The 22033-nt window shown below is 52.3% G+C and overlaps 1 protein-coding gene across 1 annotated transcript; it reads right to left on the reverse strand.

Annotated features, from left to right (window-relative positions):
* Nucleotides 1-441: 441 nt before the first annotated feature.
* Nucleotides 442-17937, reverse strand: IL20RB (interleukin 20 receptor subunit beta; the record flags this gene model as incomplete). Its single annotated transcript, XM_080696610.1, has 7 exons — nt 442-549; nt 4879-5021; nt 6593-6743; nt 10844-10968; nt 13498-13688; nt 17554-17680; nt 17775-17937. 7 exons carry the CDS (start codon nt 17935-17937, stop codon nt 442-444), a joined length of 1008 nt encoding a protein of 335 aa, XP_080552736.1.
* Nucleotides 17938-22033: the final 4096 nt, after the last annotated feature.

Genomic DNA, 22033 nt, shown 5'->3' on the forward strand with positions numbered 1-22033 from the left:
ACTGGGATATGGACGTGTGCCACCGTGCCCAGCTTGATCGTCCTTATCACACAGTGATGTCCTGCTTTGCAAAAGAGCTGGACCCAGCAGAGCGTACAGGGACAACTGTCTCCTTTCAGCTCTGCAGGTCCTGGGGCCTTCCCACAGGAAGAGAGGCAGAGAGCATTTAAGAGGAGTGCAGTTGATCCCCATTTCAGGTGAGAAAGCTGAGCAGCAGAAGGACCGAGCTGCTTCCTCCAGGGTCACCCCATCACCAAATGGCAGCTCTGGGCCCGGAGGTCTCAGCTCCGACCCTCCGTCCGTGTCTGCCTCTGACAGTTTCTTCCGATGGGGCCCTACGCAGCGGGCTCTTCTGCCTTCTCCTATCCTCTGCCCATACAGAACGGAAGCGCAGCCTCTCCTGTCCCGAGTTCTGTGCCTGCAGCACCTTCCCCAGGGCCGCTAGATCCAGGCCCGGAAGAGTTCCTCAGAATACAGCATGGCCGGGACACAGGCGTCCGCCTCCTCCCGTCTGCAGCTGGCCAGCTTGTGCGGCGAATTGGTGATTTTCTGGAAATTAATTTTCATCGACACTTGTTAAATGTCACAGCCATCAGAGTTGTGGTAGGAAAGAGTCACAGAAATCTCAACTATCTCACTCACTCACTCTCAGGCACCAAAAAGTCCCCAAGACCGCGCCGACCCCGAGATGGGTGACTTCCAACGCTCGCTGAGGTCAGCCTCGGGCCGCTGCCCAGCAGGCTCGGCGCCCCAACACCCCAGAATGGAATTCGGGTCAAAAGTAAAGTCAAATCAAATCTAACCATCTTCCATCATCAGAGAGCTGAAGAAACGACCCGGGCTGAGCTGCTTTTGAACAGGGCCTAGTGCGGAGCCCAGTCCAGAGAGGGTGCTCGTAAGGGGGTCTCTCCCTTGCTCACGGGTCCCGTTCCTACAGTTCTTCCCAAAGACCCCAACGCATGGTCAGAGATGGTCATAAACTCACAGGCTCCAGCTGCGGCCAGCCTGCTCACCGACACACGTTCTCTAGGGTGGTTGTTTTTGTTTGGGGTAACTGGGGATTGACCCCAGCTATACCCCCTGAGCATTTTATATATTTGTATTTTGTGGGCGGGGGGGGGTACTGAGGATGGAACCCAGGAGCATTCTACCTCTGAGCCACAACCCCAGCCCTATTTTCTAATTGTTTGTTTTTTGAAACAGGGTCTCACTGAGTTGCCAAGGGCCTCACTAAGTAGCTGAGCCTGTCTATGAACCTCAGTCTTCCTGTCCCAGCCTCCCAAATGCTGGGATTACAAGCGTGAGCCACCACACCTGGCTTGTATTATTTTTTAATTTTGGAAAAGAGTCTGTGTTGCTGAGGCTGGCCTCAAATCTGCAATCCCAAGTACTGGGATTAGAGGCATGCACCACCTAGCCTGTCAGGTTCTTCTACATTATCTCCCATGGTCCTTTAAGTCACGCCTCCCAAGAGCATTGCACAGGCCCAGATAAAAAGATGCAATGGCTTCTTCTGCCTCAGTCCTCTGGAGACATCAGCATCACCCTTGATTCTTGTTTGTAAAGAGGCAGCTACAGGGGTTTGCTCTTGTGTCCACGGGCAAATATCAACAAGAAAGGCGACAGGTGGCCGGGGCATGGTAGCTCACGCCTATAATCCCAGCATTCGGGAGGCTGAGACTGGAGCATCGCGGTTGGTGGACAGCCTCAGCTACTTAGTGAGGTCCTCTGCAACTCAGTGAGACCCTGCTTCAAAATAAAGAATAAAAAATTGGGCATGGGGTGTAGCTCAGAGGTAGAATGCCCCTGGGTTCCATCTCCAGCATCGCAATAAATAAATAAATAAATAAATAAGGACTGGTTCTACTGGCTCAGAGGCAGAACACCCCTGGGTTGAATCTCTAGTGCCAGGGGAACTGGAGGTACTGGTCATACCTCTCGGCAGCAACCTGCTGGTGAGAAACAGCTGCTTTCTTTGATGGAGCATGCTGGCCCTGGGCCCCGCCCCTCTCCCCAGCTGAACCACATCCCTGGAGCTGCAGGCGCCTTTTTTCTTTCAGTACCCCGCTGGCCCCCGAAGGCATCTGAGTTCACAGCCCCACACTCACAGCCCCGAAGGCATCTGAGTTCACAGCGAGGCACAGGAGGCCAACCGGAGCCATGACTATGCTGGCTACCCTCCACTTAGGAGAATACGACGGCAAGAAGAGAGAAAACGAGGTCGGCCACAGGAAGGAAAGGAAGAAGGAAGACTCGTTAGCCCCGAAGTCCCCTCCCCATGAAGTTTGCATTCATATATAGGTTTTCTTTATAGACTGTTACTTGGTGACATAAACTTTAACAGAAAAAAAAAATCTTAACGGCACATGTGAGAGTGTGGCCGCCAATCACCAAGTGCAGGATTGTAGATGTAGACGTGTGGGGCGTCATCCACACAGATGGACTAAATGCAAACTCGGTGGGACATTTTGTAGAACTGCCAAGGATTTCTGGTTGATAATTTTTCATGGTTTAATTGGAAAGATGATTGAATTTTGCAAGGACGACTAGAAACCACTTTTTAAAGCTTGGGAGATTATAAATAAGTAAAGCAAATGCCGGGGCCCTCTGTACACTGTTCCCTCTGACTTTTTACTCTTTCTTAACAACACGAATGTGGGTCAAGGGAAGATCCTGATATCCCCTGATGCTGAGATAAGAAGGAAAACTCGCCTGGGTCTCCAGATAAAGGACCAGAAGAGGAAAAGTGAGGGAGAGTGTTAAGAAGGAAACCTGGGTCTCCAGATAAACGACCAGAAGAGGAAAAGTGAGGGAGAGTGTTGGGGACGCCATGCCTGGCCGTGAAGAGTAGGAGTTAAGAGGGGGGATCACAAAGGGTGATCACCCGATGGCGCCCAGCCAAGGCAGGCTGAGCTTCCACCACTGACAGCCTCAGCCGGGAGGCCCCTCCACCTCTACGATCATGCTGGATTCATTTCAAGGATTCCTCTCTCATTGCAGGTTTCTACTTGTACTTGTGGCAGGGGAAGCTGGGCGTGGTGGTGCACACCTGTAATCCCAGTACTTGGGAGGCTGAGACAGGAGGAGTGCAGGTTCGAGGGCAGCCTCAGCAACTTAGTGAGACCCGGCTTCAAAACAAAAAATGAAATAAGAAGGGGCTAGGGTCAAATCTTAGAGGCATAATGCCCCCGAGTTTAATGCCTAGTGCCAAAAATAAATAAATAAATAAATAAGTAAAATAAATAGTGTCAGTGAAGCACCAGTCAAGACCAATCCTACTCAGCTTACAACTTTTAAGACTGATCCAAATATAAAATCATATACCTTAAGTAATTGGAGAACAACCAAAAGCCAACACTTGAACCAGGCAGAGTGGCACATGCCTATAATCCCATAATTCTTGCCTTGGGAGGCTGAGACCGGAGAATTCCAGATTGGAGGCCAGCCCCAGAAATTTAGCAAGGCTCTTGGCAATCCAGGGAGACTCTATTTCAGAATGAAAAATATAAAGGGCTGGGGGTATAGCTTAGAGGTAAAATGTCCCTGATTTGAATCCCCAGTAACACACACACACACACACACACACACACACACACACACACACACAACATTTGGAAGAAGGGAATTTCCCTGCATGAGTTCCCATTTTTTATATCTCTTTCCCTGAGGGGAGGCCTCACTTGGAGCCATGAAAGGTCTTACTGGCTTGAAGAACCAGAAAACAGAAATCACAGCAAATCCCACGTTTAGAAAGTGAGAGAAGAAAGGGAGAGGTAAAAAATTTGCCCATAAATTCTGCCCCACTCTCTGGCTGTGTGAGAGACCAGTGTGGGTAAACTCCAAATACTCCAGGTAAGCCTTAAAAAACTAGTAGACAGTAAATGCTTTCAAAGACCCAAGTTTAGAATTTGCATTTATCCAAGCCAACTACTTACTAAAACAAACAAAAATTAACAGTCAGCCGGGCGTGGTAGCACACACTTGTAATCCCAGCATTTGGGAGGCTGAGACAGGAGAATCGAGGTTCGAGGACAGCCTCAGCTACTTAGTGAGGCCCTCTGCAACTCAGTGAGACCCGGTTTCAAAATAAGGAATAAAAAAGTGGCTGGGGTGGAGCTTGGAGGTAGAATGCCCTTGGGCTCCATCCCCAGTACCGCATAAAGAAAAAAAACCTCTGCAACATATTGTTGACAATATCTAGAATGTAACCCAAAATCACAAGACACACAAAAAGCAGGAAAATAAGACCCATACCAAATAAAAAGCAATCTACAGACCCTAATTTGAGATGGCCCACCTGGAGAAATTAGCAAAAATGGTTTAAAAAGTAGACACAGTTATTCTAATTATGCCCAAGGACAGAGAGGAAAATATTCTCATAAAATGAGCAAATGAAAGATTTCAGTAGAGAATACGTACTATTAAAAGAACAAACAGACACCCTAGAAGTAGCCCTTCATCTTGGATCCCAGCCACCAGAACTACAGTGGGGATTGAACCCGGGGCGTTCTACCTCCGAGCCACACCTCGGGCCATTTTTTTTATTTTGAAATAAAATCTTGCTAAGTTGCTGAGGATGGTCTCAAACCTGCGATCCTCTAGTCTCAGCCTCCCATGTACTAGAATTACAGGCATGAGCCGCCATGCCCGGCTTGAACTTCTATTATTTATAAATCACCCACTCTATTACAGAAGCATAAATGGATGAAGACAGAAGCCAGGTGGTACAAGTGCTCTCCACCCTACTCTGTAAATCCTTAAAAATCCGTGAGAGGTGTGCCATGCCCGCTGAAGGCTCCCGTTATGCCTGGTCAGTTCATGCAGGAAGGAAGAAAAAAGAGGGAGGAGGAGGAGGAGGCGGCCGCGGCGCCATATTACCAAGGTGTCTGGGAGGACCACGGCGGGGCAGCAGGTGTACCGCAGCAGCTGGTACATCTTCCACAGGGAGACGGGTACCACCACAAGGGTCAGCATGAAGCCGGCGAGTGCGACTGGGGCCAGCCCCAGCGGCAGCGCCTCTCCTGGAGACAGACAGGAAGAGCAGGCTTAGGAACAGGCGCCAAGGGCCTAGCTCCAAGCCTGGGCTCCCCCGAGTTGGCTCTGCATGTCTGCCAAGACGGCAGATGCCAGCATCCCTCTTTGATGAGCGTCCCGATCACAAACATCACCGTTCTTTTTCTAGACTCTAGATGGAGACATGGATTCCAGGAAGCCCCAGGGAAGATTCAAATCTCTTTCTTGGGAAGGGGAAGGGAGGAGCGTTCTAGCTGTGTTAGCATGTACCCAGTGCTGCTGCCAGGGAAAGGCAGGGCGCCAGCCCCAGGCAGGAGGAGGAGGAGGAGAGGGAGCCACGATGCACAGGGTGGGGCAGGGCGGTAACCAAAAACAAAGTGTTTCACAATTTGCTCTTGGCGCTGAACCACAGATGGAGGGGAAAGCTCTGATGCACGGGGCCCCCATCGTGCGTGCCAGGGCGACCCCCTCCGGCCAGCACCCTGCAAGGGCCGGGCCTGTCGCCCTCCATTCTTCACAATGGGGGTGAGCGTCCTGCTTCTATGAAAGATGATTCTGTGCTCGGAAGGGTCAAGCAACCTCCCCCAGGTTGTGCGGGAAGGACTGGCTACTCATTAAGTCCACGGAGCAGAGAAGGCTGGGTCTGCGCAGTGGGGCTGCAGAAGAAGGATGGGCGTTTGCTTTGTGTAACCTCAAGCAGCTCTCGGAGCCCCTTGGATGGGACTGTTCACCAGTAACTCGTGAAGGTAACTTCCAGCGAGGCTTTGCACAAGCTGGAAGACTCACGCGCCGCTGGGGCCACGTATATTGTGTCAATGCTTTGAGGGAATATCTTGGGGGCTCTCATCATGAGATACACAAACATTCAGACAAAATAAAAAATAGGGCTGGGGGTGTAGCTCAGAGGTTGAATGCCCCTGGGTTCAACCCTCAGTTCTGCAAAGGAGAGAGAGAGAAAATTCTGTAGGCCGGGAATGGTGGTCCATACCTATAATCCCAGTACTTGGAGGCTGAGACAGGAAGGTCTCAGGGCCGAGGCCGGCCTCAGCACCTTAGCAAGGCTCTCAGCAACTTAGCAAGACCCTGTTTCCAAATTAAAAAATAAATAAAATAGGGCTGAGGGTATATCTGGGAGGTAGAATGCCCCTGAGTTGAACCCCCAGCACCACACACACAAAAAGAGGCCTCCACAGACTCTATAAGGTCCCTTCCCGGTGAAAGAAACTGTGACATCTCACGATGTGGTGCCTCCTTTACAAGACCAGACTCTAAGGGCGCTGTCGGCCTCTCCTGTACCCCTCTAACCCCAGAAGCTAACCTCTGGCACACCAGCCGTGCCACATCTGGGCCCAGGAGGAAGGGCTTTCAGAGGAGAGCATTGTAGGCAGCTGCTCAGGACACCCCGCCCCAGCATGGCCTGCGGCCTCTAAGAGAACTACAGTCCCAGCACACTGTGGCCAGAGGAACCCACCTGGCCTGGCGTGGGTCAGTGAAATCAAGGGGACCCTCAGCAGGGGCACCCAGCCGGCACCGGAGGGGCCACCCCAGAGCACAGCCCGCCCGCACCGCAGGCCTTTACCTTGGACCTCCACACACTGGGCCTGGCTGAAGGCACTCCGCCTCCCGATGGCCTTCACCAGTGACTGGGCCTTGGCGCAGTAGGAGGCCCCGGGCTCCATGGTCTCCAGGTGCACAGGGAGGCCCCGGCTCCGCACCACTTGGGCGTGCTCCTTTGGGAAGCCAGAAAGCACAGTCACTCCCTGAGGGTGGTAGGACAGCCAGGGGACGGTGTGGAGGGCCTTTCCAGGACCCTGCGGGCTGCCCCTCACCCCCATCCCTTCATTCTTCCCTGTTTATTAAGCACCTCTTAGGCACAGCTACAGCACTGGACAAAATGGACAAGGCCCTGCTCTCTTGGGGCTTCCGTGGGGGAGACAGACCATATATATCTAAATGTGTGTCAAGCCACCGTGGTGGTGCACACTTGTAATCCCAGCATTGGGGAGGCCAAGACAGGACAGGAGGATCATGGTTCACAGCCAGCCTCAGCTACTTAGTGAGGCCCTCTGCAACTCAGTGAGACCCTGTTTCAAAATAAAGAAAAAAGAACAGGGGTGGGAGCCGGGTGTGGCGGCGCACGCTTGTAATCCCAGCACTTGGGAGGCCGAGACAGGAGAATTGTGGTTCACGGCCATCCTCAGCTACTTAGAGAGGCCCTCTGCAACTCAGTGAGACCCTGTTTCAAAATAAAGAAAAAGCCGGGCGTGGTGGTGCACGCTTGTAATCCCCTTGCTTGGGAGGTGGAGACAGGAGGATCGTGCAGGTTTGAAGCCAGCAGCGCTGGCTTACGAGACCCTGTTTCCAAATAAAAATGTAAAAATAGGTCTGGGAGTGCAGCCCGGAGGTAGAAGGGCTTCCAGAAACCCCAGTACCACCAATAAATAAATAAATAAAAATAAAGAAGAAAAACATAGGGGTGGGGGCCGGGTGTGGTGGTACACACTTGTAGTCCCAGCATTCGGGAGGCTGAGACAGGAGAATCAGAGTTCGAGTACAGCCTCAGCTACTACTTAGGCCCTTTGCAACTCAGTGAGACCTTGTTTCAAAAATAAAAAAAAGTAGGGCCGGGGATGGAGCTTGAAGATAGAATGCCCCTGGGTTCCATCCCCAGTACCACAAAAATAAAATAACAATAATAATAATAATAATAATAATAATAATAATAATAAGCATAATAAATAAATGTGTGTCAGGGGCTGATAAGAGCCGAAGAGAAAAGAGCAGAGTGAACAGGTGGCGTGGCCAGCAGGCACTGTCTATACAGGGTGGTCAGGCAGAGTCTCCGCAACAGGAGGCCGAGGCCTGGTGGCGGGAAATCTGGCGGAGCAGGTTTGGGTGCGGCCACTGGCACCTGGGCACCAGGGCGGAGCAGAGGAGCCAGCGGCCGTGCCTCTGCCTGTCCACCCACCTGTCCACCCTCCGCTGCACCTCTCCCGAGGCGCACGCCCACAGGGGTCTCTCCAGGCCCAGTCCGGATGACTCTGGGGGCACGCTATTCTCTCGGCGCCGCCCTGCCAGCTACAGGGGTGTGTGTGGCTGCAGCCCAAAGAATCCAGGCAGCTGCCTGCGCCTCCTGCCAGGCCCTGGCCTGTTCCCGGCACCACCCATCCGCCGGGCTGGCAGTGCCAAGTCCTTCCTGCCAGTGGGCCCTGGCCTTCAGGGGTGACAACTGGAACCTGGGCTTATCGGTTCCTGACCTGCACACCCCAGCCTCCAGCCCCAACTTACACTCCAACTTACAGCCCCCGCTGAGTGTGCAGAGGGGCATATGCTTTACCCTCAGGGCTGAGAGGCCCCAGTCAGAGGCCAGGGCGCTGTCTGCAACCCCTAAGCACGGACTGAGCAGAGGACCCCTCTCCTGATAGTCTGGTCTGAGATGCCCGTAATCTCAGTACGTGGGAGGCTGAGGCAGGAGGATCACAGGTGTGAAGCCCTCAGCAACGTAGCAAGCCCCTGCTTCAAAATAAAAAAAATAGGGCTCAAGCCAGGTGTGGTAGTGCACACTCGTAATCCCAGCATTCGGGAGACTGAGACAGGAGGATCACAGTTCGTGACCAGCCTCAGCTACTTAGTGAGGCCCTTTGAAACTCTTTAAGACCCTGTTTCAAAAATAAAGAATAAAAAAATAGGGCTGGGGGTGTAGCTCGGAGATAGAATGCCCCTGGGTTCCATCACCAGTTCCACAAAAAATAAATAAATGAAAAATAATATAGGACTAGGATTGTAGCTCAGAGGTAGAATGCCCCTGGGTTCAATCCCCAAGTTAAAAAATAAATTAAAAAATAAAAAGGTGCCGGGCATGGTGGCGCACGCTTGGGAGGCGGAGACAGGAGGATTGCGCAGGTTCGAAGCCAGCCTCGCTGGCTTAAGAGACCGTTTCCAAATATATATATTATAAATAGGTCTTGGGAGTGTAGCCCAGAGGTTCCATCCCCAGTACCACCAAAAAAATAAATAAAATAAAGAGGTGTGATCTTAGGGTACTGAACAGACAGGGATGTATCAGGAAAGGGTGTCCAGGAGTCGGGGCCTGGGAGTAGGCTGGGAAGAGGGCGCGGGAGGAGGAGCCTCCCCAGGCGAGGTCCCTGGCTAAGGGAGGCGGTGCTGTGTCTGGCTCTGTGCCCACTCTGGGGCGGGCTTTGTCACCATTCAGCTAGGGCAGGGGCCCCTTAGGTCTGAGCAGCCCCTACTTCCTGCTAAAGCCCCGCCCCTCCCGCTGCCTATTTGACCAATCCCTCTGCGAGGGCGGGCTCCCACTCACCCCAGCCTACCGCCACCTTCCCAGGGACAGGGGCAGCTCCCTCCGTCTTTCTGCAAGGCCCAGCTGCTCGTACTCAGATGGCTTATTTGGTGGCCAGCTCCTGGCCAGCTGTCCCCTCTGCTGCCCCAACCCACACCCTCAAGAGGCATGTGCCAGCCTCCTGTGCTATTGCAATTGTTAGTTCATCTGGAACATTCCGGGCTGCTGCTCTGAGTGGCTAGGAGACCAGCTGACTGGGAGCTGTTGTGGTGGCCGGCATGGTGGTGCGCCTGGTAATCCCAGCATTTGGGAGGCTGGGACAGGAGGATCACACTTCATGGACAGCCTCAACTATTTAGTGAGGCCCTTTGAGACTCAGTGAGACCCTGTTTCAAAAATAAAAGAGACTAAAAAGTAGGGCTGGGGATGTAGCTTGGAGGTAGAATGCCCCTGGGAAGCCAGGCGTGGTGGCCCACGCTTGTAATTCGTGATTCACAGACAGCCTCAGCTACTTAGTGAGGCCCTCCGCAACTCAGTGAGGCCCTGTTTCAAAATGAAGAATAAAAAATAGGGCAGGGGGTGTAGCTCGGAGGTCAAATGCCCCTGAGTTCCATCCCCAGACACACACACACACACACACACACACACACACACACACACACACAAACACAGCCCCTGGGTTCTATCTCCAGTGCCACAAAAAAAAACTTTTTTAAGTGTTATGGGTCGGCTATAATTTGGATTTTAAATGTCCCCCCAAGACAGGCGAGGTGGCGCACACTTGTAATCCCAGTATTTGGGAGGCTGAGAATCAAAGGTTCTCAGCCAGCCTCAGCTACTTAGTGAGGTCCTTTGCAACTCAGTGAGACTCTGTTTCAAAATAAAGAATAGAAAATAGGGCTGGGGGTGTAGCTCGAAGGTAGAATGCCCCTGGGTTCTATCCCCAGTACCGCAAAAAATAATAATAAATAAAAAATAAATGTCCCCCCAAACCTTATGTGTTGCCAGTGTCTGGGTTTGGAGGTGGGCCATGGGGCATGTCTTTGGGGGCTGTATCTATCCCTGGCCCCTCCTCTCTCTTCCTTTCTGCTTCCAGCTGCCATGAGCCTCGAAAGAGCAGCTTTTTTCTGTGCCTCGCACCCTGCAGCACGCTTTGTGTCTTGGAGCGGGCCAACCATGGACAGACCCTCTAAACCTGTGACTCATAAACCTTTCCTCCTCTTGGGTGCATATCAGGTATCTCAGTGCCATAAAAAAAATGACTAAAACAAGGTCAAATTATGTTAGCATTTAGCACAAGAAAGCAGACCCCAAACTTCAGCAGACCTGGCCAGAAAACGTTTCCCGCCAAGGCCAGAATGGACACAAGATAGTTCTCTGAAGATGAGGCCAACAGGGTGGTCGGCAATGACTCATTCAGCCTTTCACAGCTGCACCTAGGACTGCACAACCTCGGGCCATGCAGCACTCTCGGAGAGCCGCACCTCCTTCCCCAACGCCTGGGCCAGAGGCCAGGCTCCGGAGCCTCACCTGGGCGCCGGGCTCCCTCCTCCAGTAGGCCACGAGGAACTCAAACTGGGGCCCCAAGTCTTCCAGCTCGATAACCAGGTGGAAGCCATCCTTGGAGACCTTCAGCCGGGGTGGGGTGAGGATGGCTGTTGGCAAGAGAAGGGGAGAATCTAAGCGAGACAGGAAGACTTCCCTGGACACCCGAGCTGGGCATCAGTCGAGAAACAGACCCGCCCCATGGGGAGGGAGGCGCTCAGTTATACCTCTGCAGCAAGTGGAAACGCAGACACCCTCCCCGTGTTCAGTAGGTGCTTATAAAATGCTTTTTGAATGAAGAATGAATAAATGAAAACAGCAAGATTGGCTACAAGTCCTTTCTGTGTTCCTTTACTTCAATAAAGCCTTGGGCTCCTTCTCCAGGATCATATACTCCAGAAAAGGAAGTAAATACCCCAGTAGACACCATCTCTTTCCCTTCTAAAATGTGTGCTCTGGCCGGGCATGGTGGCACATGCCTGTAGCCTCTCAGTACTTGGGAGGCTGAGACAGGAGGATTGCAGGCTCGAGGCCAACTTCAGCAACTTAGTGAGGATGTCAGCAGCCTAGTGAGACCCTGTTTCAAAACAAAAGTAGCCGGGCGTGGTGGCGCACGCTTGTCATCCCCGCGCTTGGGAGGCAGAGACAGGAAGATCGCGCAGGTTCGAAGCCAGCCGCGCGCGCTGGCTTAGGAGACCCTGTTTCCAAATAAAAATGTAAAAATAGGTCTGGGAGTGTAGCCCGGAGTTAGAAAGGCTTCCAGGAACCCCAGTACCACCAAAATAAAATAAAATAAAATAAAATAAAGTAAACTAGGAGTGGGAGGTATAGCTCAGAGACAGAATACCCCTGGGTTCAATCCCCAGTACCAATAATAAATAAATCAAATAAAAATGTGCACTCCACGGTTTTCTTCCTTTTCAGGTAGAAATTGCCCTCTACCTTGCTTCATCTAATGAGCAGATATTATTTCTCTTTCTCTTTCTCTCTCCTCTCTCTCTCTCTCTCTCTCTCTCTCTCTCTTCTCTTTTCTTTTGTTCTTTCTTTCTTTTTTCTTTCTTTTAGTGGTACTGAGAATTGAACCCAAGACTATTCTGCCTCTGAGCTCCACCCCCAGCCCTATTTTATTTTTTATTTTGAAATGGGATCTCACTAAGTTACCATGTGCTGGCCTCAAACCTGTGATCCTTCTGCCTTAGCCTCCCAAGCCCTGGGATGACAGGTGTGCACCGCCCCACATGGCAGATGCTGCTTCTTAATGCTTGCCAAACATCTGCCTGAGCTCAGGTGTGTGCGGGGCACGGCCAGGTGCAGTCTTTGCCCTTCAGACACAGCCGGGAGTGGTGGCACACACCTATAATCCTAGTACCTGGGCGGCTGAGACAGGAGGGTTGCAGGCTGAAGGACAGCCTCAGCAAGTAGTGAGATGCTCATCAGCCTTGCAAGACCCAATTTCAAAATAAAAAATAAGATGGGCGTGGTGGCGCACACTTGTAACCCCAGCATTCGGGAGGCTGAGACAGGAGGATCCTGGTTTGAGGACAGCCTCAGCTACTTAGTGAGGCCCTCTGCAACTCAGTGAGATTCTGTTTCAAAATAAAGAATACAAAATAGGGCTGGGGGTGTAGCTCAGAGGTAGAATGGCTCTGGGTTCCATCTCCAGTACCAAAAAATTAAAATAAAATAAAAAGGAGATAGAGATCGGAATTGCCACCTCCGCCCACAGCAGAGCATGTCTTTGAGCTTCTGCGGCAGGTGGGGCTCCCTCCCTCACTCCCCCGCTCCAGCAAGACCTGTTCCTGCTGACACTGGCCCTGCACGCACAGTCTCCTGCCCGCCTAGTGTCCCTGGCACTCCCTTATCTCCTTCTGTCCACCAGCCCCTGCCCACTCTGGGCACCCCCGGGCACCACTTTCACTGAGTCCCCCTGAGCCTGGGAGGGAGGCCTGGCAGGGAAGCCCAGTTCTGTGCCAGATTTCCTGTGGGGATTTCACTTCAACAGTCCCACCCGCCCCACCGTCCTGCCTCCGCCTCTGCTCTTCCGCTCTCAACTCCCAAATCCCAAGGACAAAAGTAAGGACACCAATGCAAAGACAGCTGAGTGCTGCTACGGGGCGGGACACACTGGGCCTGTACACAGCACCTCGCGTGCTCCCCCAAGCCCCCAAGCCCGCAAATGGTCGCCCCTTGCACACAGAGGCGGCAGGGACCCGGCTGTCGAGCAGCTGAGCTGGGATCGGAGCCACATCCCTCTGGCTCCGCAGGGCAACGTCCCTCTCAAAGCTGGCTCCTCCGCCTTCAAAACCCACCTCGTCCAGCCGAGCGTGGTGGCACACACCTGTAATCCCCACACTTGGGAGGCTGATGCAGGAGGATCACACGGGTTCGAAGCCAGCCTCAGCTACTTAGTGAGACCCTGTTTCCAAATAAAATATAAAATAGGTCTGGGAGTATAGCCCAGAGGTAGAAAGCCCTGGGTTCCACCCCCAGTACCACCAAAACAACAACAACAACAAAAAACCACCTTGTCCCCAAGAATGGCTTGCACTCAGGGTACCCTGGCTTGGCAAGACTACTTTGATGCTCAAAAGGGGCCCGAGAGTCTAGGTGAACGTGGCTCCTGGAGGGGCGCATCTTACTTGAGTTCCGATTGAAGGGGTGCGGCAGGACGCTCCAGGCAGATGTCTCGGAGCCCACCGTGGCCCTGACGCGGAGGCTGTAGGGAACCGTGGCAGTGATGTCGTCGGTGACGTCACACTTGGGCCCCTGGGTGAGGGGGCCGCAGCTGCTGGGGATCCAGATGTGGCTCATGTACAGGCTCTCGTACTCCCTGGCCAAGGGGAAGAGGGCGCATGCTTGAGGCAGGAGGATCAGAGATTTGCAGCCAGGCCTGGCTACTCAGTGAGGACTTTGCAACTTAGCCAGACCCTGTTCCACAATAAGGGATTAGCCGGACATGGTGGCGCACGCTTGTAATCCCAGCATTCAGGAAGCTGAGACTGGAGGATCTTGGTTCGCAGACAGCCTCAGCTACTTAGTGAGGCCCTTTGCAACTCAGTGAGACCCAGTTTCAAAATAAAGAATTAAAAAGTAGGGCTGGGGGTGTAGCTCGGGAGTAGAATACCCCCGGGTTCCATCCCAAGATCCCCCCAAAATAATAAAAAGACCCCCTTCCTCCAACCTCTTTTGGGTCAGCCAAAGGAGCATTTGCTCCACCCTAGCTCCTCCACCTGCCTCCCTCGGCGGCCACCGTTCTCCCTACTCCCCTCAGCCAAGGAAACCAAGCCTTAAACTGCTGACACTGTTCGGAGCAGTGCCACATAAGAGAGGCCCCTCCTGCCCACAAAGGGTCTCCAGTCATTTGTCCATCTCAAGTCAGGGGCAACTTCATTAGACAGCTGACTCACTGGTGACAAGTGCTATACAAAGCTGGGTGTGGTGGCTCATGCCTCTAACCCCAGTATTTGGGAGGCTGAGACAGGAGGATTGCAGATTCGAGGTTAGCCTCAGCAACTTAGCAAGACTCTGTTTCAAAAGTAAAATAGGACCAAGCTGGCCCCCAGCCTGACCCTGGGCGGGTGGGCAGGCACTGGCGGGGCGCCCGTAGGCGACCCCCCTCTCCACCTGGAAGGACCCCGTGGTCGCCCCCCCACCCGACCCGACCCTGGGCGGGTGGGCAGGCACTGGCGGGGCACCCCTAGGCGACCCCCTTTCCACCCAGAAGGACCCTGTAAAAAAGGAGAAGAAAAAGAAAAAAGGAAAATATTGGAGAGGGGTCAAGGAGGCCGTGGCGGATGCCAGGATACTGGAGATGCAGACAAAACTTATCCACATGAACTGGAATTATTGGAAAAATTCCCTGCTAAGGAGGACTGCTTCTTCTCTACATTGTTAAGAATCTTGGACATCACCTGTAAAGAGAGACTTTAGCAGAGGCCAAGGAGAAAGGTGGTGCTGAAAGCGGTATCCGCGTTGGTGGTGGAGACTTGTATTCAGGAGGAGCAGAAATTGGAGCCTACCAACCTTATTTTTTTTTTTTTTTTTTGGAGAAATTACACCAAAGGTTGAATGCTACCGCCGCTCATGCTTAGGAAGATTGGACAACATGCAGAGTGGAAAAAGAGCTTGGGAAAGATTTGAAATGGTGGAGGCAGTGGCCAGTACTCAGGGGAGGCAGAGATCTGATGCATTACACCTGGAACCTTTGAAGTAATGACCTCAGAGGCAGAATGCTACCACCATGCACCCTCGAGAACATGGGACAAATGGTTGGGTGAAGAGGGTGCTCGGATTAGAGCCTGCCGAGGGGTAAGGCTGGCGACGGACACAGCATAGCTGGGATCGGAGCCTGCCGTGAGGCAAGGCTGGTGCTGGGGCCTCCGAGGCCGGGATCGGAGCCTGCCAAGGGGTTAGGCCGGTGCCAGGGCCAACCCGGCATCGGAGCTTTCCGTGAGGCAAGGCCGTTATTGAGGCCTCTGAGGCTGGGATCGGAGCCTGCCAAGGGGTTAGGCTGGTGCTGGGGCCAGCGAGGCCGGGATCGGAGCCTGCCACGAGGCAAGGCCGGTGCTGGGGCCTCCAAGGCCTGGGTTGAAGCTGCCGAGTGGTTGGGCCGGTGCTGGGGCCAACGGCCGGCATCGGAGCCTTCCGTGAGGCAAGGCCGCTATTGAGGCCTCCAAGGCCGGGATTGGAGCCTGCCGAGGGGATAGGCCGGTTCTGAGGCCAGCGAGGCCGGGATCGGAGCCTGCTGCACGGCAAGGCCAGTGCTGGGGCCTCCGAGGCCAGGATTAGAGCCTGCTGAGGGGTTAGGCCGGTGCCGGGGCCACTGGCCGGCATCGGAGCCTTCCGTGAGACAAGGCCGCTATTGAGGCCTCTGAGGCCGGGATCAGAGCCTGCCGAGGGGTTAGGCCGGTACTGGGGCCAGTGAAGCCGGGATCGGAGCCTGCCATGAGGCAAGGCCATCATTAAGGCCTCCGAGGCCGGGATCAGAGCCTGCCGAGGGGTTAGGCCGGTGCTGGGGCCAGCAAGGCTGGGATCGGAGCCTGCTGCGAGGCAAGGCCGGTGATGGGGCCTCCGAGGCCGGGATCGGAGCCTGCCGAGGGGTTAGGCCAGTGCTGGGGCCAGCGAGGCCAGGATTGGAGCCTGCCGTGAGGCAAGGCTGGTGCTGGGGCCAGCGAAGCCGGGATCGGAGCCTGCCGTGAGGCAAGGCCGGTGATGGGGCCTCCGAAGCCGGGATCGGAGCCTGCCAAGGGGTTAGGCCGGTGCTGGGGCCAGCGAGGCCAGGATCGGAGCCTGCCGTGAGGCAAGGCCGGTGCTGGGGCCTCCGAGGCTGGGATCAGAGCCTGCTGAGAGGTTAGGCCGGTGCCGTGGCCACTGGCCGGCATCGGAGCCTTCCGTGAGGCAAGGTCGCTACTGAGGCCTTCGAGGCCTGGATCGGAGCCGGCCGAGGTGTTAGGCCGATGCCGGGGCCATCGGCTAACATCAGAGCCTACTGTGAGGAAGGCCGGATCTGGGGCCTCTGAGGCCAGGATCGGAGCCAGCTGAGGGGTTAGGCCAGTGTCGGGGCCAGTGAGGCCAGAACCGGGGCCTCCCATGAGGCAAGGCTGCTGCTTGAGCCAGCGAGGTCTGGATCAGTCCACTGGGTAGCCAGGCCACAACTGGGGCCGTCAAGAGTGGGATCGGGCCGGGTGTGGTGGCGCACGCTTGTAATCCCCGCGCTTGGGAGGCAGAGACAGGAGGATCGCGCAGGTTCGAAGCCAGCCGCGTGCGCTGGCTTAGGAGACCCTGTTTCCAAATTTAAAAAATGTAAAAATAGGTCTGGGAGTGTAGCCCAGAGGTAGAAGGGCTTCTAGGAACCCCAGTACCACCAAAAAAAAAAAAAAAAAGAGTGGGATCGGTATTTGCAACACAGCATGCACAGAGAAATATCGCAGAAAATTAAAACCAGATGCTTCCCCTAATCAGCAATAACTAGGAGAAAAGGGGCAACAGGAAGTGGTCGAGCTATAGAAAGGGCCCTATAGTGAAGCAATTAAGGTGACCAATCAGAGGGTATGGAATAGGGGAGGAAGGAGCCTCTTTAAAAAGCAGGAGGTACATAAACATATGTATCAAAGTTAATCACCAAACAAGCATGGGATGGAGGGAGGGGGAGGGAATGGGATGGGGGCTGGATGAGGGCTAATTGGATGATGTGTGCTTGTATATCCTCTCAAGTCTTGTATTCCAATGTGATGTATGATTACAATGCACCAATAAAAAAAAAAATAGGACCAAGCTGGACGTGGTGGCACACACTTATAATCCCAGTACTTGGGAGGCTGAGATAGGAGGTTTGCAGATTTGAGGCCAGCCTCAACAGCTTAGCAAGACTCTGTTTCAAAAATAAAATAGGGCTGGGGTATAGCTCAGAGATGTAATGCCCCTGGGTTCAATCTCCAGTATCACCCCCTCTCAAAAAGAAGAAGTTGCACCAAAATATATTTATACACATTCATGTTCCCAAAGAGCTCCCTGTGGAATCCACAGGACAGTCCCCCTTGCTTGCTTCTGTGAATCCCATGACGCACGCACACAGAGTGCAGATTGTTGCAAATCTCTCCCGGGCTCACGAGGCCTCTCGGAGCCGAGGAGAAAGGGCTGTTCCTCCAGGAACCAACTGAAAAACTATTAAAACAAAACAAAAGCAAAGAACTCACCCTTGGTACTCAACAGAATAGTGCACTGCTGCTCCAGGCAGGACCACGGGGCTCCAGGTCAGGAGGTGCCTCATGTCCACGGAGTGCACGGAGAGGTTCTGCGGGGCGCGCAGCAGGGCCGCCGGGCCTGGGGTGGAAAGAGAGAGGCCGCCGCCAGCCGGAGCCGCCCGGGAGCAACGCGGCCAGGACAGCGCTGAGCTCATGTATCTGGCTAAGGCCACATTCTGGCTTGCGTTCTTGCAATTCTGCCTTGTGATAAAATGGTTTATTAATGATGACGACGGTGGTGGTGAGGGCGGCTAATCTCGATGGTGCCCTTACCGTATTCTCCCTAGCCGTAGTTACAGGCTGTTCATGACCAACTCGGTCAATTCCCGTGACCATGCTAGTAGTAAAGACCGCTGGCTTCTCCATTATACAGATTAGAAACTGAGGCACATTATTTATACATGCAGGTGTGTATTTATGTGTGTGTGTGTGTGTGTGTGTGCGCGCGCGCGTGTGCGTGCGTATGGAACCCAGGGGCTTTCTACCTCTGGGCTACACTCTCAGACCTATTTTATATTTTTTATTTGGAAACTGGGTCTCACTACATTGCTGAGAGCCTCACTAAGCAGCTAAGGCTGGCTTCGAACCTGCACGATCCTCCTGTCTCAGCCTCCCCAAGCACTGCAATTACAAGCGTGCGCCACCACGCCTGGCTATGTATGATTTTATTGTGCACATAAAAATTATACATATATTTATGGGTACCATGTAATGCTTCAATACACACATACATTGTCTAATGTTCAAATCAAGGTAAGCATATTTATCTCCGCAAATATTTATCATTTCTCTGCGGTAAAAACATCCAAATCCTTTCTTCCAGCCCTTCTGAAATATCTAGTGCATTTGTTATCCATCACGGCCCTGCTGTGCGGTAGACTACCAGAACTTGTTCTTCCTTCAAGCTGTAATTTAGTACCCGCTGGCCAAGCCTTCCCCTTCCCTTTTCCTCTCTCCTTCTCCCCACCGTCTGGCAACCGCCATCCTATTCTAACCGCCTACAGCAAGATCCAGTGATACCTGTCCTCCGTACCTGGCCTATTTCACTTAACATACCGTCCTCCAGCACCATCCGTGGTGTTGCGGATAACCAGATTTCAGCCTTTTTATGGCTGAATAGTATTCCGCTGCATAGATGTACCGCATTTTCTTGATAGATTCATCAATGGATGGAGAGTTACATTGTTGTCATTCCTTAGCAGCTATGAATGGGCTGCAATAAACTCCCATGCTGATATTCACTCAATATATTTATTTGTATCATTTGGATACATACACCCGGCAGTGGGATTGCTGGAGAATATGGAGCCTTATTTTTAATTTTTTGAAGCGCCGCCATACTGCAGCACCGCGCGGGATCAGCACTGTTTTGTTTTTATTTTCTGTGTAAGTTTCCAGGTGTCCAAAGAGCACCCTCACCTCCAGAAGTGTTTGAAATAGGAGGGGGTTTTTGTGCTTGTGTGTGTGTGGTAATGGGGACTGAACCCAGGGGCATCCTACCTTTGAGCCACACCCCCAGCCCTACTTATTCATTTACTTACTTGTTTTTTTTATTTTGAAACAAGATCTTGCTAAATTGCAGAGGTCTTTGCTAAGTTGCCGAGGCTGGCCTCAAACTTGCTATCCCCCAGTCTCAGCCTCCCAACTATTGAAATTACAAGCATGCACCACCATGCCCAGCTGAACCAGGAGGTTTAAAGAAAAGACTTAAAAGACTAAATTAATTGAAAATAAATGTCAGTAAAACACGGCTGGCCTTTCTGCTTCTCCTTTTGGGCTCAGTGGATTAGCATTTCCTTGGCAATTATTTTGCTCCCAGAACCAAACAGTCAACCAGCTAACTCACTAAACAACCATTCTGCTTAGCCTGTGCTAAGGCTGTGGGGACGCCAGGAAAGATGCCCAAGTTTTTGCCACAAGCCAGCGCTGAAAAGCAAAGTAAAGTAACCCACTGAAAGGCCAAGGGTCAAGGGTCAGAAGGCAGAGGTCCTGAAGGGATTACAGAAGGAAGGACCAACCCACCAGGAATGGGCTGGGGCTGGGGAAGGGGACTGAAGGTGGTGCTCTGGTGGGAAATGGTAAAAACAAAGGCCAGGAGGAGGAGATGAAGGGATAATGTGCTGGCTGTAAAGATAGCAGCAGTCCACGCTTATCTTTAAATAGTGTGAAATAGCCAGGCGTGGTGGCACACGCTTGCAATCCCAGTACCTGGGAGGCCGAGACAGGAGGATCATGGTTCCTAGCTGGCCTCAGCTACTTAGTGAGACCCTCTGCAACTTAGTGAGACCCTGTTTCACATAAAGAATAAAAAATAGGGCTGGGGGTGAAACACAGAGGTAGAATGCCCTGGTGAACATCCCGGTACTGAAAAAAAAAAAAGAATAAATATAAGATGAGTGAGAAATAGGGTCGAATAAATATAGGTTGGGGCTGAACATACTGGAGCATCAGAGACAAGCAGGCAGAACTTGGACACCATGTGCCCAGCAGTTGGGAGCCGTGAAGATTTGGGGTCACAAAAGAACAATCTGGTAGGGCGTGGTGGTGCACACCTGTAATCCCAGTACTTGGGAGGCCGAGAGAAGAGGATCGCAGGTTTGGGGCCAGCCTCAGCCACTTAGGAAGATCCTGTTTCAAATTTTAAAAAGAAAATTAGAAATAAGAATGAAAAGGGTTGGGAGTGTCGCTCAGCAGTAGAATGGTACAATCCCCGGAGCCGAGTGCAAGGACCCTAAGTTGGATGCTCAAGCCAGTCCCGAACATCTGTGAACTGCGTTAGCCCTGGCTTACTGCCTGATTCAAACTAACTAGAATAATTACTTCTAAGGAAGTGAAAGAAAGAAAGAAAGAAAGAAAGAAAGAAAGAAAGAAAGAAAGAAAGAAAGAAAGAAAGAGAGAAGGAAGGGAGGGGGAGAGAGAGCATTGAAGTCCCCACTGACATCACAAAATGGCAAATGTGTTGGAGTATTAAAATAAGAAATTTCTCTTGCACGCAGTGTGACATAAAGAAACATCAACAGCTAAGGAGCTGCAGTTTGGGAGCAAAATAACAGGTCAGTACAAGCAGCCCGGAGAGGAGCAGAAAAAATGTTGCAATCTTACTGGCAGTGAAAATGCCTCAAACCAGATTTTTTTTTTTTTTTTGTAAGGGGGATGGAACCCAGGGCATTCTACCTCTGAGCTCCATTCCCAGCATAATTTTTTTTTTATTCTTTATTTTGAAGCAGGGTCGCACTGAGTTGCAGAGGGCCTCACTAAGTCGCTGAGGCTGCCTGCAAACCATGATCCTCCTGTCTCGGCCTCCCAAATGCTGGGATTACAAGTATGTGCCACCACGCCTGGCCTCAAACTAGATTTTTAAAAAATGTTATGGAATAGCTTTTCTGCAATGACCAAGAGAGAAATCCAATTTTTATATGTCTCAGACCTAATGTTAAGCTTACAAATTATGTCTTTTTATTCATGTGTGTTTTGCCAGAACTTTTAATTATTTAACTTTAATCAGCACAAACAGAAAGACCGAGAGATCTATGCCGTACTCTTTAATACCAGGTAATGAGATAAAGAAGAAATGTGCAGAGCTTTGCTAGCTCTTAGACTGTTTCCATCTCTAGATGGTTCTGAACACATCAGCAGAGATATTCCCAAAGAGAATGTAGGCCTTTTCTTTTCTTTGGGGTGTGGGGGATAGAGAACTAGGAAGTAAGCCCTTTAAAAAAATGACATAAGACATTCTATACATATATTTCAACCCTAGACCCTAGCTAGGGAAGTCTTTTTCACCTGCTTAACCTACATTCGAGGCGCACTGTGTTCTAAGTCATTACTTACCTGTGCACAAACACAGAGCCAAGGCGTAGAGAAGCCACATGACAGGACTCGTCCAGGTTCCTGGGGGAAGCGTGGCGTGGGGCTGGGCTCCGCAGGCTCAGCTGGACCCGGCACATGGTTTCCTTGGAAAATGAAGCCGCCCATCCATCTCGACCACGTTGCTTCAGAAGACGAGAGGTGGGAGCTGAGGTCTGAGTTGCCACGACGGCCGGATTGTTCTGGGAAGAGAAGCGGAGCGGCAGGTCAGGGGGCGGGCTCTGCAGCACCCTCCTTCTGCCCAAGCCCAGCTGTTGCACCCAGGGGAGTGGCCTCGGAGCGCTCAGCAGGAAAGGGAGCTCTGGGGAGCGTGAGGGTGTGCTGGGGAGGATGCTGGACCCCAGCTCCGTCCTGGGGGACTGGATGTCCTGAGATCAGGGAACAGGCACCATTATCTTCTTTCTCATCAAACAGCTGTCCTCTTCCAAGGCCGCCTCTGGAGCGCATTCGAACTGGGTACTGATGAGCGGTTTTTGCTAATACATGCCCACTTCAGAAAAAGTAGAGAAAGTAACTAGTTAAGAAAAATCTATAAAAGGCAAAGAAAATATAGCTTCACATTTGC

The sequence above is a fragment of the Muscardinus avellanarius genome, assembly GCF_963383645.1.
Source record: "Muscardinus avellanarius genome assembly, chromosome: 5".
Lineage (NCBI taxonomy): Eukaryota > Metazoa > Chordata > Mammalia > Rodentia > Gliridae > Muscardinus > Muscardinus avellanarius.